Genomic DNA, 20,206 nt, shown 5'->3' with positions numbered 1-20,206 from the left:
GGAAAGGTGTGAATCCATTTACAGTAAAATATTCCAGTCATATGTCTCCAAAGTGACATATTGGGGTGAAAATGTACAATCAATTTAATGTACACTCTGAGTCAGACAGGAGTATGAGCAAATATCTGCACTTCATCTCAAACTCCAACCACTTTTTAACTGAAATCTCACAGTAAAGGGCCTCTTCCGTTCAAATGTCATGGTTGTACTGTCGGACTGCGTCACTGCAAATGAGACAAAAACAATGTTCGGGTCTAATATACCATTCAGAGTATCTCTTTTCATGCCAAACCAGATCAAATATGGTACGATTTATTCTGTACCGTATTTAGTATTCTGTACTGTAATGTGACTCCAGTATATTCACACAATCCATGAGAGGGTGGAGGGAAAGGAAGATGCTGTGTTTCTGCACCTCTCTATCAATGCCCAAAATCTGCTCCAAAGACATAATATTCTGCAATAATAGAGGCAGAAAACAAAATGCACACACCCAAACTACTTTTTGATGCGGTCGTCTTCACTGTTTGTACTCACGCTCTAAAAATACATAAACCATATAGAATGACATTTGTTCCTGTTATTTTTGTTGTTAAGCATGTAACAGAGGCATTCTAAAAGCAAGAGAAAAGGTCACAATGCCTTATTTTAACTCCAAATTAGGACAAGCCTCATAGGTCTTTTTCCTCTCTAAATCATGACATAATCACATTATTCAAATCCTTACTACCAGGGTGTAAAAGTAAATATTTACAAGTTCTCATTTTTTTATCTCATTTGTTTTTTTGTGTGGATTGTTCCACACATATTCTTTGACATTGCACCTGCTAAACCCATTTAAAAAAGGCTTAGTGCATGCTTTAAAGGGATAAACAGGTATTCTGGTTACACATAAAAAGAAATTGATATCGTAATTTTACAGACTGTTCTGAAATTTTGATTGAATAGACTCAGTAGAGTTTATATTTTATTGCATTATATAAGTCTTTATAAATGGGTTGTGTATTTGTTTTCTATTAAGGTTCTGAAACATAATTGTGTATTATAACAGGATCCATTCTGAGCACGCAAGTATCTGAATATTTCTACATTTCTAAGAACACTGTGTAATATTCTGATGAATGATTTATGGTATGCATTTGCACTTGGCATATCTTTGACATTTGGTGTGTCTTTCTGTTGCATAGAGACTTACAGACAGGATTTGGGCAAGTTCCTCTGGGCAGATGTTTTTAACACACCAGATGTACATGGTTTCAGTCTATAGTGTATTCTCCTTGGAGATGCGTTTTTCTTGTAGAATGGGTTACCAGTGATTTACGGTATTTGTCTTCTTGACCTTGTTTTTGACTATTTTTGTTTTCAGTTAGCGTTTGTAGTTACCCTCTTTGTCAGGGCTCACATGAAGATTCAATTTGTCAACCCTGGATAAATAAAGATTAAATACTATGAATAAATCTTTTTGTAATTTTCACTGTAATGTGGATTTAGAATCCCGGTTCATTTTTTTCTCATGTTCGTGTTCTTGTTCTATTCATGTTTTATTCCATTCTTGACCTTGTTCTGAGACATGAAAAATACTAAGTACATTTTTGTCACATTATTAAGGGCACTAAACAGTTACTGTTTTACACGTAATTCAACCTCAGAAACACTTAGTACAGAGAATTCTCAGAGTACATTACACCATCGCTTTACTGTGTTACTGTGCTCCTCTAGCTATTTTACATGCACCTGATATTCTGTTAATTACCAGAGCACAAATATTCTGACATCTAGACAATTGAGACTCGTGAAATTGCTCCTGGAACCCAAAAACACAGGCCCTCATTAGCTTTCTTCTTCACAGTTATTATCGAATCTAAAACCCGAGAGAGCTTCCGAAAACCTAATGCCAACCGGGATCTTGGGCAGCTTGGAAACCAAACAATCTGTTCTGCTCAGGATGACGGTCTACTCTCCACCCTAAGGAACGAGCTCTCCTCTGAAGGCTCTGCTTTTGTCCCAGGTGCACAGAAATCTGTGAAGCAGAGAGCTGCTTGTCCCACTTACTGTACAGTGTGACTGTACCTGTGAAAGTGTGTGTCTGTGAGTGTGTGTGTGTGGGTGTGTGTGTGTGTGTGTGTGTGGTTATTGTGGTGGTGATTGTGCGTGACGTTTGCTGGGAGGGTGGTTTTATTGGACTTTGTGTGTGTGTGTGTGTGCGCGCGTGTGCTTGCGTGCGTGTGTGTGTGGGGGGGGGGTATATGTGTTTATGTGTGTGTGCGTGTAGATGCGTGCGCGCGTGCGTTTTCATGCATGTGGGTGTCAGTGCAGGCACGCTGCGACAAAGACTGACCCATTTGAATAAAGAGTGTTATATTTACATGTTGAGGCTTGCATTTAATCCTCTTCGTGTGGCCAACATATCTGTGTTGGGAAGATTAATAGATGGACCATGAAACAGAGAAAGCAACACATGCTGTGATAATTATAGAAAGTTCCAATTAAAATTTCTAACACTTTTCATCTTTTCGGAACGTATAAATCTGTCGCTACTTCGGCAAGCCAAAGTTGCCATGGGAGAAGACCAGACAGAATGGATGTATACACTCCCTTTGCCTTCCGAGAAGACACGCGATTGTATAAGTCGCCAGTCTCACAGAGATTCAACTGTTCGTGCGTAGTAGAGGAATCAGCATTCGTCAACCGCACGGTCTGACTTTTTGTCTCTTCTGCTCTCTACTCGAGGACGTACGAATCTCTGTATTTGTTGCGCGACTGGCGCACATCACAGTTTTCAACACAGGTTTTTATATTTATTCAGCTAGGATCGCATTTTTCTTTCCCGTGTAGAGACGTTAAAAGGTTGTTTTAGAGAAGGGGTTCGCCATCAACAGAGTTTTGTGCTTGGCCATACTCGCTGAGCGCAAAGCGCGGAGTGTTATCGGATGCTCAGTTCGCAAAGGTTTCTCTCTTTCCCAATCAGAAGAGACTGCGGGTGATGCTGGAGTTCTTTCTTCACCGTCCTGTTCCTCCACTTTGTAGCGTGAATCTTTCCGTGGGACAAGACATTTGGCGTGGGGAAATGTGAACAAGCTTAAAGTATGGCATGCAAAGATGGTCTCTGCCAAGAAGGAGATGGTGACTGCGATGTACCCTATTTACATATCTACTCTCTTTTACTTTTTCTGCGTGACGTTTTGGTGAGTTCAAAGGATGTACAAGATCTGCTGCTTTTCACCTGTAGTTTGGAGCCATTGTAGTTTTGAGGGGCAGTGAGCTTATCCACAGCAGGGAGTGACGAATGAAGTTATAATAATTATGGAGATAATGCCAGTGATGTTATCAAAAACAGTAATACAAAAGCAAATGAACAATATTCAGAGACATGATTATACTTTGGCATTTCTGTGTCATTTGCAGCTTAAAGAGAGTCTCTGGACAGATAAAAAAGGATGAGAAAATATATCCCGAAAATTTCACGCGAATTCTAGATCGACTTCTAGATGGATATGACAATAGACTTCGACCTGGATTTGGGGGTACGTAGCCTGCGTTATTCTGTATCTAATGACAAATGTCAATGAATGGATGCGTGAAATTAATACAATTCACCTATTGGATCTATACATGGAGATTCTTTTTCTTTCAGACAGAGAGAAACGTTGTAGCTTCCTCAAAACGAAAAAGAAGCGTAAAAACACGTTGCTCTCCCTATGTATGCCTCATTACCGACAGCTGTTTTTCCTTAGTATCTGAGTCAGTATGTTGTGAGGCACTGATAGTATATGTGCTGCAATTGTTTGTTTCTGTGCCATCATGACTGCTTTTCTCAGTAGACTTTGTATCTATTAGGCCACATCTATGCCTTCGAATATTTAAGCGATTTTGGTGATGTAATGGTTGCTGAGAAAGCCGCTTAAACTGCTGTTTAAGTAGGAAGAGTACAGATGTTCTTTTCTGTTGCCTATGTAAACCCATCACCTGGCGAACAAATTTTACCTTGAAGTCTTTTGAAGGAATAAGTCTCTAAACATGATGCATTAAATAGTTTTTTCAACATATTTTAAGTAAATAGTAAGTTACATATGTTCTTGTTTCTTGAAGTACGACTGTTTCTACGTCAGCTTCAAGCGATTATACCCTCAAATACTTGCAAGTTCAGTATCAATCCTTCAATATTTGCCCTGGATGATGATCGGCTTACATTCCCGGAAGGTTTAGATATTAAACCCCTTTAGCCATTTTCCTTCCATTAGGATATATAAAAAGAGAAAAAAGAAGAAAAAAGACTGGAAACGCAAGCCGTCAGATACCTTCAGTTGCATCTAGGGGTTTTGTGGCATGTTGCATGTTTTTGTTTTTTTGTTTTTTGTTTTTTTTTGTTTTGTTTTTTTCTAGATTCATCCACTAACTTCTGCAAACACCACAAATTCTTGGTTTCCGTGAAGCGTGTGTATGTTTACGTAACTTATGTGTATGTACGTGTATATGTATGTGAGCCTGTGTCCAGCTGACAGGGCACTCCCACCTCATTTGACAAGAGCTCTCGAATTTGAGTTGAATCCGCACGCATAGGCTTGGTTTGACGCGCGTACGGTTGACATGCAACTGTCCTTCTCGCGTCAGTGATGATGATGATAATCAGTATACTCTATACTCTCTAAAAGTTCAAAATCACTAGGTATTAAAGGGCTGAATATTGGATACCTCAGATGTTTTATGGAGGAATGAATGAAGTTCCATCTGTAATATGACGTGACATTCCAGTTGTGAAGCATTTGCTGAACCAAACTGCCTGTTTGTTACCATTTGAGCTCAAATTCATTCAATGTTTCTTTTAACCCAGACAGAGGAAAACTCAGCTTAGTCCTTCAAAACCCACTCTGACATTTTGCACCATCTTTTAGAGTCACATCCCTGCCAAAAGATGTTTAAAACATGATGACATTTGTGAAAGTCTGAAAACTGAAATATTTGTGAGCAGGCTTGTAACTTTTGTTAATGTGCCAGTCACATCAGGTGTCAGAAAACTGATGTGTTAACTGGGTTATGGTCTCATCAGGTCCAGTGACAGAGGTGAAAACCGACATCTACGTCACCAGTTTTGGACCGGTCTCTGATGTGGAGATGGTAAGTCTCAGGCTCTTGTTTTGATCTGGGCATACATAATCAGAATATTATAGTGGAGCATTCACTCATTCACTTCATCAGGAAAGGAGTACACTGCATATAGAAACGGGTTGTGTGCGTGTTACATACTTATCCGGATTTATCTGGGTCATTCTCTAATTCAAAGCACACCACACTCCTGTTTGTTCTATTGTAACCACGGTAAGGCACCTGTCATAGGAAGTTTGTATCCGTGTTTGTCTCCTTTAAACGCTACATGCTTGGATTCTATTCTGCCTCACTTGTTAAGTCACTCTGGATAAAAGCATGTGCTAAGTAAGTAAATGTAACAGTAAATGTAACAATTACACAACGTGCTACTGATTGGATTAGATGTACAGATAGACAACCTAGACTACGCTCTGTGGCAGGCAGTGGTTGAATTTCTCGTGTCATCAAGTCGGGAGTTGCTGATATAACCAGCTAAGCTTATAATAGAAAATCATCTTGATTGTTTCGTTTGCTTGTTTTTACTTCTTCTTCCTCTTCTTTTTTTTTTTTTTTTTTAGGAATACACAATGGATGTGTTTTTTCGTCAGACTTGGGTTGACAGAAGATTGAAATATGAAGGACCAATCGAAATCTTACGGCTCAACAATCTGATGGTTACAAAAGTGTGGACCCCAGACACCTTTTTCAGGAATGGGAAGAGATCCGTGGCTCACAACATGACTGCCCCAAACAAGCTCTTTCGCATCATGAAGAACGGCACTATCCTCTACACTATGAGGTAAAGCACTGCTCTGGACCATAATAGCAACTCAGTATGTTCTATGTCAAACAGGAGAACAATCAGATGTGCCCTTGTAAAGAAAAGAAAACAATTAATAAAAAATCAGTAATTCAGCATGGTATTAGGACATTATGTTCATCAAGATTCTGACATTTAATTTTGTGTGTGTGTGTGTGTGTGTGTGTGTGTGTGTGTGTGTGTGTGTGTGTGTGCGCGTGTGCGTGTGTGTGTGTGTGTGTGTGTGTGTGTGTTCACAGACTAACAATAAGTGCAGAGTGTCCAATGAGGTTAGTGGATTTCCCAATGGATGGACATTCCTGCCCCCTCAAGTTCGGAAGCTGTGAGTTTACTCCGTTCATAAGTGTTTTTATTGAGAATGAGGGGGTGAGAGTGGCTTTGTGAAGGACGAGACTGACCACGATCTATACTTTCATCCCTCACAGCAATAAACCTTCATTTGGCCAGTGACAGCGTTGACTGGCACCCAGTCCCTGCCGTTTGATCTTTTTATATATCAGTTATGGTTAACAGGAGGCATAGCTAGGTCGTAAAATCTCGGAGTGTTTTTCAGTTTGAGGTAATTGAAATGATGTCAGCAAATATTTGACAGGAAAGCTTTACAAAAGAAAAGCTTTTGCTTCCTATTAGAGTGGAGCACATCCTGACAAAGCTAAATGGTTTCAAGTCTCTTCCTTGTCTCTCAATGTTTTCAAACAATTTCAGTTTAAAGCAATAATTTACATCTGAAAAAAAGACACAAAAAATATTGGCACACCACTAAACAAACTATTTGCTTGTATACTTACACTAAAAAAGGAATATATATTTATTTATACACGGGTACAGGTTGTCCCCAATTTACAAGATATGCAACTTACAACCACTAAGACTTATTTTCACTCAGCAACGTTTGATCATAACATCTAATGATGACCATTCCATCTGCTCTAGGATAACACTGGCTGCCCAACTGCCACATGGTAGCCTAATTATTATTTGGTTGCCTGGCTTTGTGCATTTGATTGGTGTATTTCGTTTTATAATTGCTGTGATGTATCTGTATTATTTTTATTGTTACTCTACATTACTGTTATTTAAGGTGAAAAAATGTGATAAATTAGTGAAAAAAATATAACAAAGCTCAGTTATACCATGTAGCATTCATACATATTAGTTGTTTATATGACCTTACGATTTATGTAATAAAAGTGGATCTCTGACTTCAAACAGATTAAATCAAACAGAAGAGAACTCCATCATAAACTGAGGACAGCCTATGTATAAATTAAAAATTCCCCTCTCACTTTTTTTTTATTATTATTATTTTACTGTGGGTGGTATCTATCCCATACTCCGAACTCCTGTCAGAGGCTTTGAAGGTTGAGGGTGTGTTGTCGGACTTTTGCTGTTTTTATGATTGCACTCTTTTGGACTGAAATTGATGTTGTCATTCCTAGAATCTGTTGGATCCACTATTCCAGCTTAGTGGTTATGGTTCTGGGTGCTCGTCTCACCAGTGGGACCACCTTGGTTTTACCTTTCACATTCTCTCTAGTTCCTCCCTCAACCCCTGGTATTTCTCAAGCTTCTTCTGTCCCTTCTTTTTGGTTTTATCATCAGTTTGGATTGCGACGTCTATCACAAATGTTGTTTTCTGCTCCTTATCTGTTATCACTATATCTGGTTGGTTAGCCAGTACTTTTTTATCTGTCTGGATCTGGAAGTCCCACAGGACTTTATCTCTATTGTTTTCCCTCCACTCTCTGTGGTGCCTTTAGACTTGGGAATGTCCAACCCAAATTCCTTGCCTACAATGACAATTGGGGGGGGGGGGGTCAATTTTTCTCCAGGGCTATAAATCATAGGATATATAAATGTTTCAACCCCCCTGAACTGTTGTTTTTACCCCTCTTGGAGGGGTCCAAGTCTTAATTAGGGGGGTCAGACCCCCCCAACTTCCCCCACAATTCGCACCCTGTTCCTTGCAGATGTGCCTGTGTACAGTCCCTGCCGCTTGAGTGTGCCTTTCAGAATATACTGTGCCTGCCTGCATCTTGCAACCCACTACAAGGTGCTGGTTTGCAAAAGAGGCTTCTTTACAGTCCTCACCTTGGATCTCGTCTGGATCTTGTCTGATTTGATCGATCCGGTGTTGAGTGCTTGCTCTTGCACTGTCATAATTAGTGTCTCTGTGCTGTCCTTTAGTCTTGACTTTTCCAGCTATTGGAAGGATTTCACTATCATAGTCCCCTCTGCTATTTCTTGGTGGTACATTCCACAGAAGGGCTCATCATGCCATGGCACCTCATCTGTTTCCATGTCATCCACATCTCCCACCTGTTTGAGGCAGTCTACTGGCAGCTGAGTATCTGATGATTGACAGGGCATGTATGTTAGTGGTTAGAAATTGTTCCTCTCGTTCTGGCTCTTCAGGATCTGACTTATTCTGTGGGGGTGCTTGAATGCTGTTGTATTCCTTTTTTCCACCTCATGGTTCCCATGTGATTGGAGAATCCCCCAGTATTTGTACTGGTCCTGTATGTCCATTATGTGGCCTTGGGCTAGTTTAACTCCCTCTGTCCTGATGACTTTTTTTTCTTTTTACTTTCATCCAACCATACTTCTCCAGTCCAAATGGCATGCCAACGTCCTTTCCGTAGATCCTGGTCAGGCGGTCCAATGTCTCTTTAGGTCTTGGCATACAGTGTGATATCATCTATGTACAGAAGGTGGCTGAAAGCAGCTCCACTCCTCTATAGTTCTAGACATTCAAATATCTGCTTGTGTGGCATTAAGCCATATGCTTTCTTGTAGTCAATCCAAGCAATGCTCAAGTTGGTCTGCCTGGTGTAGGAGTCTTCATGGATGGCTCCATCTACCAGCAGCTGTTGCTTTAAGCCTCTGGTGTTGTCTCCAATCCCATTCTGGGCAGTCCTTGTGTACTTACACATATGTTCATTCAACGTGTTATCTATGACGCCAGACAAGAGCTTCCATGCTGTAGATAGGCAGGGTATTGGTCAGTAGTTAGATGGCCTGTCGTGACCAGTGCTGTCCTACCGTTGGTCAGCCAGTCAGAGTGGGAGTGTTGCTGAGGCATACATCATTTTGTTAGTTTCAGTTGTGTTGATGGTTGGGATTGTGCACACTGCTACATTCATATCTGCTTGCATCCTCTCTGGCAGTAGCTTGCCTCCAAGTCAAAGCAGCCTAGTGCAATAACTGGTAGCAGTTAGTTTGGTTATGATCTTTTTTCTTATGTCACCAGCTGAGCCACGTTAGGTATTTGGCATACGTTCTGACAAACATTGCTTCATGGATTCTTCTACCTGCATGGGATTCATCTGTGGTTGTATGGGATGTGAGTCTTGACATCTGCATTGTATGACAACAGTTTCAAGTTGTAATAGGAGCCTTCTTCTAATGATGTTTGAGTGCTGAGTGATTAGCTGTTTCTCTGTGAGTGTGGATGACGGTCTTTTCCTTATCCTTATTCCCACATGCAGCCTCTCTTATTTGATTTGCTTTTGTAGTTGCATTCTGTCAACTTTAGGTTATCAGACCTTTTTCATCTATGATTGGTATATATACATGATATATACCAATATATATATGATATATATACATACATACATACATACACACACACACACACACACACACACACACACACACACACACACACACACATATATATATATATATATATATATATATATATAAAATATGTATTTGGTGTGTCATTTCATGCATATAACTTTGTAAGTAGGGCTATGTGATATTTTGGAGTATGAAAACGCCTCCCAAAGTGAGGAATAATTGCTTTTTTAGTGACAGTGTAAATAGGAAAATTAGATCATAAACCAACACAGAACAAAGGATTACAAAGAATTAAAATATCAGCACCACTGTTCATAGTCAGCAAAAAGAAAAAGAAGAGGAAGAAAAAAAAAAGAAAGAAATCAAATAAAGTAATCTCAAGCGTAAAAATGTGTGAAGCAGGCTGCACTCTTATCATAACAGCAGGAAGAGATTTGGAGATAAAAAAAAAAAAAAAAAAAAACAGTTCTGAAAATGGGAAGATGTTGAGTGTTGAGTGTAGTCTCCTTCCCCTCCCCCTCTGTCTCCATGATAGACTGTGACATTGTAGAGGACAAAGTTCCAATTTGGAGCCATTCTGCCATTAATCTGGGTTTATAATAAGAATAAGAATAATAATAAAGTCCCTAGCGCCACTCCTCTACGTGACTTCTGGCCTGAAGATAGAGAAGTGGACATGAAGCGGATGGACCGGCGTAGAACAGGAAAGGTCACAGTCCCCCTCTTCCTGCCCCGGGATAGCATAGACCTATTCCAGTTCTGTTTTTTCTCTCTGTGTCTGCTGTTTAAGTTTTACTCTTTCTTTCTGTCTTTTTCTCTTTCTTTCTTTCTTTCTTTCTTTCTTTCTTTCTTTCTCTGTGATATCTTAAGCTTTGTCCTTGTTTTTGTACACATCCTCCATTTCATTCTGCATTGTCTCCTTTCTCTCTCTCTCTCTCTCTTTCTCTCTCTCCCTCTCTCCCTCTCTCTCACCCCCCCCCCTTCCTCTCCCTCTTAATGAAGGTTTTTAGGAGGGTGTTTTGTTGTGCTCTGGCAGCATCCTTTGTCATTTTCTGTCTTGTCCCATTTCCCAGAGCTGTTGGGGTGCTGTATTTGAGGGGTCACAGTGGGATCTAGCACATGCACCTGTCACACAGACACAGTCCTTAAATGTAAACCCATCCCTTCAACTCACTGACAGCTGTCCTCTCGTGCGGGGAGCTGTACGCTGGTATACTTATGACTCACAAGGTTCATCCTTTTTTGAGTACAAGCAGACACACACACACACACACACACACACACACATTAATTCATGCCTTCAAATGTGAACTCTTCTCTCTCCCATATTTTTCTTAGATGCATACCCTAAAACTGAGATGATCTACACATGGACTAAAGGACCTAAGCATTCAGTGGAGGTGCCCCCAGAGTCCTCCAGCCTCGTACAATACGATCTGATTGGGCAGACTGTGTCCAGTGAAACAGTCAAATCCATCACAGGTAAATCCGCTTAAATAAAAGAATCAATGGAGCACGCATAGTATGGAGAATGGAAATTAAGGGAAACACTGCAGTGGCTGTTTTGGTATGTTTGTATTGCGAAATTTATATGCAAGTCAATTTTTAGGTCAACACATAGATAAAGGCAAGATGATTTTTTTATGGCTGGCTTTGCCTTCACCATATGAAGAGTGGATTTGCACAAATGTCAACAAGGTCATTATTGTACCAGAGGTCAGTTTTGATGAATCTTTTAAAAGATGCGTCAGCTGCTCTTCAACCAAACAATTGCTTTGGCTGTAACAGATGGTCCAAAAAAAAATAACACACTGCCTATTCAAATTCATCTTTGACCGAAGAATTTGCCAAGGATTTTTGCATTTTCACCACCCATGTACACATGGTAAAATTACACTCTGTCAGAATTTTCACCACAGTTGTTAACTTTGATTAACACTGTTTACTATTACGTTTCAGGTGAATATGTGGTGATGACAGTCTACTTTCACTTGAAGAGGAAAATGGGCTACTTCATGATTCAGACCTACATCCCCTGCATCATGACAGTAATCCTCTCCCAAGTGTCCTTCTGGATAAATAAAGAGTCTGTCCCCGCCAGAACTGTCTTTGGTACGTATTACTGACAAATCCGCAATACTTTTCCGGGGAGTTCTCCAGGAGGCTGAGATGCTATTCTCATGTAAATATGATGGAATGAGTAGAGAAATGTCGCCTGACACTCTCTCTCTCTCTCTCTCTCTCTCTCTCTCTCTCTCTCCCCCAACCCCATTTCTCTCCGGTTGTCTATCTATTTCTCTACCTATTTTAGAAACACTGGTACCCTCTGATTTTGTCTAACTAAATGAGAAGAATTTTTGCACTGCGTTCACATTGCACTTTAAGCACCCATTTATCCTCCAAAAAATGTGGGGTTTTTTTAGGATAGAGTTCTGCTGTTGTTATCCGGATGCATTCCACACAAATTCTCACTCCCTAACGTTGTTCTCTTTACTCCCGTTCATATGGGGAGTGAACTGTGTGGTAAAGTGATACTGAATAGTTGTGTCCTGCTCAGCAGAATAGGGGCAGACTGCAGCACACAACTCATGCGTCTCCAAACTTTACCTGGGGCAATAAAACGCTCAGAATAGAACGCTCTCGTTCTACACAGGAAGTGTAACAATGACCCACCTTCAGATGGACGCTCATAGCACTGCATTGGGCCCTGTGCCAATGCATTGGATTCGGTGTCCTGGATACTTGAGCAGTTAGCAACGCTAGCAAACTGCAATGACAGGACTTAGAGAAGGAGATTGGTTGCTTGGAGAACAAGAACAGGACGGTGCTTTCAGGTGAAATTGTTTAGTTGCGTGAAAAATAATGCTTGCATGTTGTACAATACTCGTTTCTTCAAAGAGAACAAAAGCTTCCGCCAAGAGATTTTTGTCAAATTTAAAAGGAGTCTGTTAGATTTATTTAAAAGCATTTTGCACCTCCTTGTTTCCTTAAAGCAATTGCACTGCAATTGAAAGTAGTTCTCTGTCTCTTACATAACTGGAAACTTCTTAAATTCCTCAGGCTGGGAAGCATTTGATGTTTGCTGTCATATTGTCTTTCTTGGGGCTACCTCTCTTATAAAACATGCTTCATTGAATTTCCTCAGTCTCCGTACATGCAGCTGGAGTTTTACTTCTGAAAGCGAGTCACCGCAAAGTTGTTCCATCATTACCCTGCTTAACCACAAGCCCATGCTGAATTTATCCTGAAGTTGACCTAAAGTGAAGATGTGAAAGGTCTTCTTGCTCCTTGGTTCTGAACATAGGGAACCAGCAACCCAGTCCAAAGCATATCTGTCCTCAGGCTAAATCCAACTTTTCAAGTATTGATAACACTGCATTTTTTTTGTATGTGTGGGCATCTGCGGGCTGCTGTGTTTTTGCAAACTTTAACAAAGAGTAAGAGAGACAGTGTGACTGAGTGAAAGAGGGATAGAGAGAGAGAGAGAGAGAGAGAGAGAGGCTCTGCATCATTATTTTATAATAGTGTCAATGAACATTTCAATGGGGTAAACTCACGCCCAAAGCTCTGGTTCATGAAATGTCATATGAGATTTTTTGCACAGTCCTGTGAACATGATGGTGTGTGTTCACTCTTCAGTTTCATGTCTGTGTGTCTCTGTGTTTTGTGTGTGTTCTGCTTGTTTTTATGTTTGTGTTTGTAAGCGTAAATATTGTCGCAGTGGCACTGCCCCCTGGCTGTTGCAATCACGCCTTTTTGTGTGTGTTGGTGTGTGTGTGTGTGTGTGTGTGTGTGTGTGTGTGTGTGTGCGCGTGTGTGCGTGCATGTGTGTGTGTGTGTGTGTGGAGGAGGGACATTGGCTCCCTTTCTGTTTGCCTGCCCGTGTGTGTGTGGCTGTTTGTGTGTGTGAGTGTGTGTGTGTGTGTGTAAGTGAGAGAGAGAGAGCGAGAGAGAGAGAGAGAGAGAGAGAGAGAGAGAGAGAGAGAGAGAGAGAGAGAGAGAGAGAGGGAGAGATGGGGAGAGAGGGAGAGAGGGACTCAGCGTCTGGCAAGATGTATAACCATTGCAGGGCTGTGGTTCAGGGAGAGAGAGACACTTCCAAACTAGAGACAGTTTAATTAAGAGTGAATTAAGAGCTCCCCCTGGTGGCAAAAGATCTTCCAATATATCATTCTATGCCAGTAATTATTTTGGTAGGCAGCATCAGTACTTCATGATTTGCCTCTGTACAACATATTGATGTTTCTGCAGTCACACCCACACCCACCCACCCACCCACAAACCAGCACACCATTACAGTATCTACTGATGGGAAATCTGGCTACAAAATGAGTACAGTCAGCATAACAATCTGCTATATCTTTTAAATAGGAATTGAGTGACAGTGAGTATATCTGATCTCTGACCCTATGTGTTGCCTTCAGCAATTTGATAAGACATTACTTTGATTCCCAGACCTTGTGTTGTGACTGTGAGGTTGTGAGACTGTATAGTCTGGAGTCTGTCTGATCTGTCTTAACCTCAATGTGTCTGAGTGTGTTTAGTGAGACTGAAGACAATGCTTTAACAGCAGAACTAACCACAAACCTAACCTCAGACTTAAGGACTATAAACACATCTACACTGTGCTTTCCGAGTGCCTCTCTGGATATTTAACACGACAGAAGAGTTGCACATGTGGTTGAGAGTTATTGAAACTGAACCAGAGCGTCAGGAGAAATGAGTGAGAAAAGAAAAATGTTGCAAAGAGGTGGACAGCCGTGAGTTCATTACAGAGACATGAGAAACTGAGACGCTCTCACTGAAAATGGCTGTCTGGAAATACCCTAGCTGTGAACAGTATTAAAATTCTTGCAAAAAAAATTAAAGTAACAATAATAGCAGTGATTAAAATGAGAAATGTATTACCATGTCAGGATCTGAGAATGTTAGCTTGACGTAGTGCTGTGTTAACAAGCTAATGAACAGCTGAGGATGCGTTCTGTTTTTTTAAAAAAAAAAATGCCAAGAGCCCATGTTCTAAACTATGCTTCAGCTGCTCCTAGATGTTTAGAAGGAGAGGTGTTATAAATGGTTGTGAGAAGTGTTATTACATAGTAATGACTGTATTTTTAAAATGTTATGATTCCAGCAAAAATCAGTCAATATAATGATATACATACAGACAGACAGATGTTAAATATTTGCAAGTTTACACTTTGATTTAATGTACTACATGAAATGATGGTGAAATGTTGAGACAGGCAAGTAAAATCAGTTGACCACAAACACCCCCCCCCCCCCCCCACACACACACACACACACACACACACACACACCTCTGAAAGTCATTCTTTTCCATGCAACTGTTTCATATCCAGCATCATGACTGTCACATAATGATCCCTGGGTCACTCTAGGTCAGGGATATAGAGAGGCAGGCATCGCTAGTTTTCCCCAGTTCAGCTTGTTCTGTTTCACTCACATAAAGGGGATTTGCACAAAATCACATTACAGCTATTTGCCAATAATCCCAAGGAAAACTGACCTGTCGGATTAATTTAGTCCTGTTCTGCTCTTATCTGTGGTCAAGATCCGATTGTTTATTGTTTTAATGAGAGCAGAAAGAAAATCTCTGTTTGAAATGATAATCTTATTTCTCTCTTGGTTTTCTCCTTTATTCTCTGACTTCTAGCTGATATTTAATACTTTTGCTGTGTTCTACTGTGGTAGCATTTGCCCTGGCACAGTTTTTTGTTCAAACAATAACTGCAGTTAGTTATTACCATCTCTTTGATTTATCTGAATTAAATCCAAATTCTTTGGATCTAGAGGGAAGCTCCAAACGATGATAAGATCCATTTATAATGGCATTAGTTGCATAAAAATGTTACTGGTTACTGCCGACAGACTCTAAATACCCCTAAATGAACACAGGTCTTGACCAAATTGACATTTGTGATAAGAATAAAAAGGAGGCTTCATTAAATACAGTTTTTTAATGACATTTTCAGGCATTACCACAGTGCTGACCATGACAACTCTGAGCATCAGTGCACGTCACTCTTTGCCAAAGGTCTCCTATGCCACAGCCATGGACTGGTTCATAGCTGTCTGCTTTGCCTTCGTCTTCTCTGCCCTCATCGAGTTTGCCGCTGTCAACTATTTCACCAACGCCCAGGCAGAGCGTGCCAAGAAAAAGCAGGCTAAAGCCGCGGCGGCCGCGGCCGCCAAAACCGCCGTCCCGTCGGGCAAGACCAAGGACACGGAGGAGGTGTTACAGGTGAGTTCTTCTTCAGAGATAACTTTCACGTTTCCTGCATAGCTTCTGATTTTACAATTCGAATTTAAGCTCTACTAAGTCATGAATTAGAAGCGTCTCTTCAGAACTGGCCCAAAAGGCCAGTTATTTATTCTGTCTAATGATGGTAAGGAAGCAGACACTTTAGAACAGGCTGTTCCACTGTATGTGAGACAAGATATCAGATAAAAGCAGGGAATCAGTGAATTAGAGCAGCGGCCAGGATCGGTGTGAATGCTCTTACGGTCATGCTTATGAGGGATTTTTTCGAGGTGTTACATCATATTCATCAAAAGGATCTCAAAAGCTTTACAGAGAGGAGAGTTTAAATGGTTATCTTTAGGTCTAGTGTGATTCATAATTGCAAGAGAGCAGCATATTCTGAACATACAGGGCCTATTTGAACTTTAAGAGGGATAATGTCTTTAAGCCGAAGCCCAGGATTAGACGGTACCGTCCCCTGACAGCTGTGTGGCAGCTTTATAGTCTGCCTGTTGAATTTGTTGCCTCTTAATAAATTCTAAAAAAAAAAAAAAAAAAAAAAAAAATCAGTCTATGTCTGGCAAAAAATACTTTATAGACCGTCTTCAGGGTCTTGAGTTTATTGGATGTGCTTTAATTCATATACAGGTGATCAATAATCCCCTGCTCTGTCTAATTCTCTCTCTCTCTCTCTCTGATACACTCACACTGTCATCCTCTCATTCCCTCTCTTGTGAAGTTCAGTTTTGAAAAACTGAGAAATATGTACTAGAAATATTAGTTCCATGTGGGCATTAGTCATAAGTAAATGTTCAAACATGCCAGTCCAACATACATCACTTTTTACATCACCATCACAATACAACATCATTTTTTAAGTTTTATTATTCAGGTGAGGCAGAGGCACAGCTGTGCTGTACTTTTGAAATGCATGTCATGTTTAGATCCAATGCAAAGGCTTAAAGATATTATCCCCTAAAATATAGATATATATTTGCCCTAAATACTTTATGCTCCTTTCCTTTTTTTTTCTTTTTTTAATGCGAGATACTGTTAATGGTTCTAAATGATTTATGGCAAAAAAAAATTATTTCTCACTTCCTTAACATGTCATAAAATGATACTCATGATGTACTGTACATGACATACCAAATAGTTCCATAAAACAGAAAAATGAGGTATGTGTAGTGTGTCCTATTCAGAGAAAGGTTATCTGTTAAAGCAATGAGAAGAGTAAATATCATTTAGCCCTGTAATCATGACTCTTTTGAAGTGCTCAGTTTAAAAATCCCAATATAGAGTAATTTGTGCCCGAACGCAGTTGTGGCTATGGCAAGTGGATGGATTAGATGGTTGCCATGGCAACCCACCCCAGGCACATCTGTATAGGTTTTTCAGAGCAGAGGGAAATTAATACTCTTTTCCTAGAGAGAGAGAGAGAGAGAGAGAGAGAGAGTGAGAGGGAGAAAAAGACACAGGGGGAGATAAAGAGAGAAAGAGAATGAAAGAAGGGGAGAGAGAGAAATGGGGGGGGATGGAGAAAGAGGGGTTAGAGAGAGAGAGAGAGAGAGAGAGAGAGAGAGAGATGCCCCTTGCTGTTAGCAGTAGGGAATCTGGCTGGCATTAGGTTGGCAGTGTGGTAATGTGTGCAGGGCCTTATCCCTCTTCTCTGACACAGTCTGCCAAGGCACCATTCTCTCTATACTACAAACCAGCAATTACACACAGCTACTATTCTCCCTAAGCAGAGGAAAATGTAGAGTGGATTTTAGGTCAATAAAAAATGTGGATACATAAAATGTTTTATTATTTATTTAATTATTTATTTATGCATTTGTGTTCAGTATTATATTAATGTGTTAATATTCAAAATACTGATAAATGTAGCTATGTATTACTGTGTGTTGCTGTTAGTGACACACTGTAAACAGTCATTTTTGGTTTATCCATCAAAAAAGAAGAATTTTCTTCAAATGCTATTAATGAAAGCCCTCCTTTTGTTTGAGCGAACAAAAAAAAAGAGAGAGAGACTAGATGAAGTAACATTATTTTCTGTTAATGCAAACCGTAAAAGCCCCTGAAAATAATCATAGCCATATTTCACTTTTTACATTGTAGCGATGATTATATAAGGAATGTTCAACGGCAATAGAAATTGGAGCTGACATCAGATTTAATGCAAACAGGGCACATTTCTGGTGCTCAGTGTCTTCTCAGCTGGTGATAGAACTGTTTTAAGTTGTATAGCTTCTCCCTGGAGCGATTATAAATATCAGTCTTTGACGTTTATGTCCAATATACAGTTTAAGAGAAGGGAAAGCATGCCTCTGTAAAAACAGCCATCAATAAGAGTTCTCGCACATAGACAGATCTCCATAGGCTCATAAAATGCACCCTCAAAGCTGAGGTTCACATCAATTCTTGTCATTAAATGTTCACACAACGCTGTGTCATGATGAAACTGCGTATACTGCAGAGTGACTGCAACATACAGTCGTGCTTCTCTTGTCTCCATCGGCGATGGAATCTCTGCAGATGTAATAATGACAGATTCCTCTTCTGCAGATCCACATACAGTAGCTCACGGAAACCATTCTTAGAGGTGCATTAGCGTGACAAATGAGGCCTGTACATTTTCCCAACAACCAGTTTTTCTGTTCATATGTGTCTGTTTTTTTAAATGGGAAGCTTGGAGCAAGAATAATAAAAGGTCTCTATCATCTGTGTTTAGTCTTTATCCTTACTGTTTCCCCATTCCCTTGCTGAAATCCCTTTGCTGAAAGTCTTTCAGGATCAAGATATGAACAGAAAGATTCTCAATGCCACTGAGACTCTCATATTGGCTGATTTATTATTCATTCCGTATATGCTCTGTAAATTTTTATTTGCTAATCGTTTACGTGTAAAATAAGAAATGCTTGTATGTTCCTCCTGCAGCAAAGCTCAGATACAAATGGAAACCTGCGGAAGAGGCTGAACTCATCCACTCAGCCAGATTCAAAGAGCAGCAAAAGAACTGCAGAGACCAATAGCAGCGCATCAGGTGGAACAAAACAGCCCCAAGCGAGCCAGTCCTCTTCAGCCGCAGGGTTGACAAGCAGCTCCTCTGCCCAGTCACACCTCAGCCCTAAATCTTCCAGCCAATCCAATATAGCCGCTTCAGCTCCCTCATCTAAAAACACACCTCCAGCCCCACCCTCCACACCAACTGTTCCCGGGCACTCCTCATCCAACATGCATGTTGGCTCTTCTTCCCTCCAACAACTTCTGGGAGCCAAACTGGAAAACATACAGAAAATGGAAGCAAAACAAGGCTCCTCCAGCGGCCAGTCTGGAGGTCCGGCCACAGGGGGCACCAGCAAAATCGACAAATACGCACGGATCCTCTTCCCAGTGTCTTTTGGGGCTTTCAACATGGTATACTGGGTTGTCTACTTATCGAAAGATACCATGGAACAAAGAGCAGGTTAATCAAGCCAGTCGATGTATATCTGTTTTTATCAAAAGTCACTGAAGGATGAACGACAGGAGAATATATCTCTGAATGGATCACGTCTAGTATCTCCTAGCAATCCTTTGAGGTGAAATCTTATTTTGACCAACAAGTAAACAGACACGTTGGACCAGCGCTTTAGAAGATTAGCTCAGCAAAGTTATCTCAAGAAATCTCTTTTGTTAGCCCTCAGAGACTAAGCATGTGGACATAGACCTAATGAGCATTCCAAATGGAATGAAATATTTATCTTATTTAACTGGGAAGGCTATAAACGGTTATCAGTCGGTTTTACTGTAGTATGCCAGCAACAGCAATATCACTCTTCTCTCATGAATCACAAAAGAGCAGATACCATGAGCCCGTTTGGTCTATTTTTCTATAGAAAATTAAAACCAACCATAAGGGATGATGGTTTACCTTTTTTTTTCGTTTTGTCTTCTGCTAACTGAAATTAGCTCTCTAGGTGGCCAGCTAAATGCAGTCTACAAATTGCCAACTTGCCAGAGTCACTGTCAGGCTGTGGTCTAATTGGTGGTTGGTTTTTTGGGTGTTTTTTTTTTTTTTTTTGGGTGGGGGGGGGGGTGTTATACATGTACTTAATCATTGGGATGTTCACCAGCTCTGCTTAATTATGACCCTGTTGAAAATATGTGTTTTCTTGTCAAATACAGCTTAAGCTCACAGGCTCTGATTTATCAATGCAAGATTGTGAGGGAAGATTTTTTTTCTGAAGACCATTGACCTGCAAGCAACATCCGCCATCTCTTTCTTTTTTTTTCCCGGAGGAGACAAGAAATTATGAACATGAAATTCATTTTCCATGGAGCAAACCATGGATTTAAGATCATTTGCTACCTTTTGTCTCCAAAGCAGGGTTGTTTTCTTTCATGTTTTTTGTTGGTTTTTTTTTAACCATCCCTCTTTGCCATGGAAGCTTAGCCCTGTTGAAACAGGGATAAAC

General features: G+C 40.4%; 1 protein-coding gene across 1 annotated transcript; it reads left to right on the top strand.

Annotated features, from left to right (window-relative positions):
• The first annotated feature begins 3,099 nt into the window (after window positions 1–3,099).
• gabra4 (gamma-aminobutyric acid type A receptor subunit alpha4) lies at window positions 3,100–19,220 on the top strand. The gene is made up of 9 exons (XM_030793665.1): window positions 3,100–3,185; window positions 3,406–3,524; window positions 5,048–5,115; window positions 5,664–5,884; window positions 6,145–6,227; window positions 10,826–10,969; window positions 11,447–11,599; window positions 15,481–15,749; window positions 18,687–19,220. Exons 1-9 carry the CDS (start codon window positions 3,100–3,102, stop codon window positions 19,218–19,220), a joined length of 1,677 nt encoding a protein of 558 aa, XP_030649525.1.
• Window positions 19,221–20,206: the final 986 nt, after the last annotated feature.

Source organism: Chanos chanos, chromosome 2 (genome assembly GCF_902362185.1).
Source record: "Chanos chanos chromosome 2, fChaCha1.1, whole genome shotgun sequence".
NCBI classification, from domain to species: Eukaryota; Metazoa; Chordata; class Actinopteri; order Gonorynchiformes; family Chanidae; genus Chanos; species Chanos chanos.
Note: the sequence above shows the minus strand (reverse complement) of the source record. Positions and strands in the feature narration are given on the sequence as shown.

Bases quoted from the DNA above. Each gene is read 5' to 3' on its own strand.
- gabra4 (XM_030793665.1), top strand. From the start codon at position 3,100: ATGGTCTCTGCCAAGAAGGAGATGGTGACTGCGATGTACCCTATTTAC. The intron at 10,970-11,446 runs GTAAATCCGCTT...ATTACGTTTCAG, and splicing joins AACAGTCAAATCCATCACAG to GTGAATATGTGGTGATGACA. The intron at 11,600-15,480 runs GTACGTATTACT...TGACATTTTCAG, and splicing joins CCCCGCCAGAACTGTCTTTG to GCATTACCACAGTGCTGACC.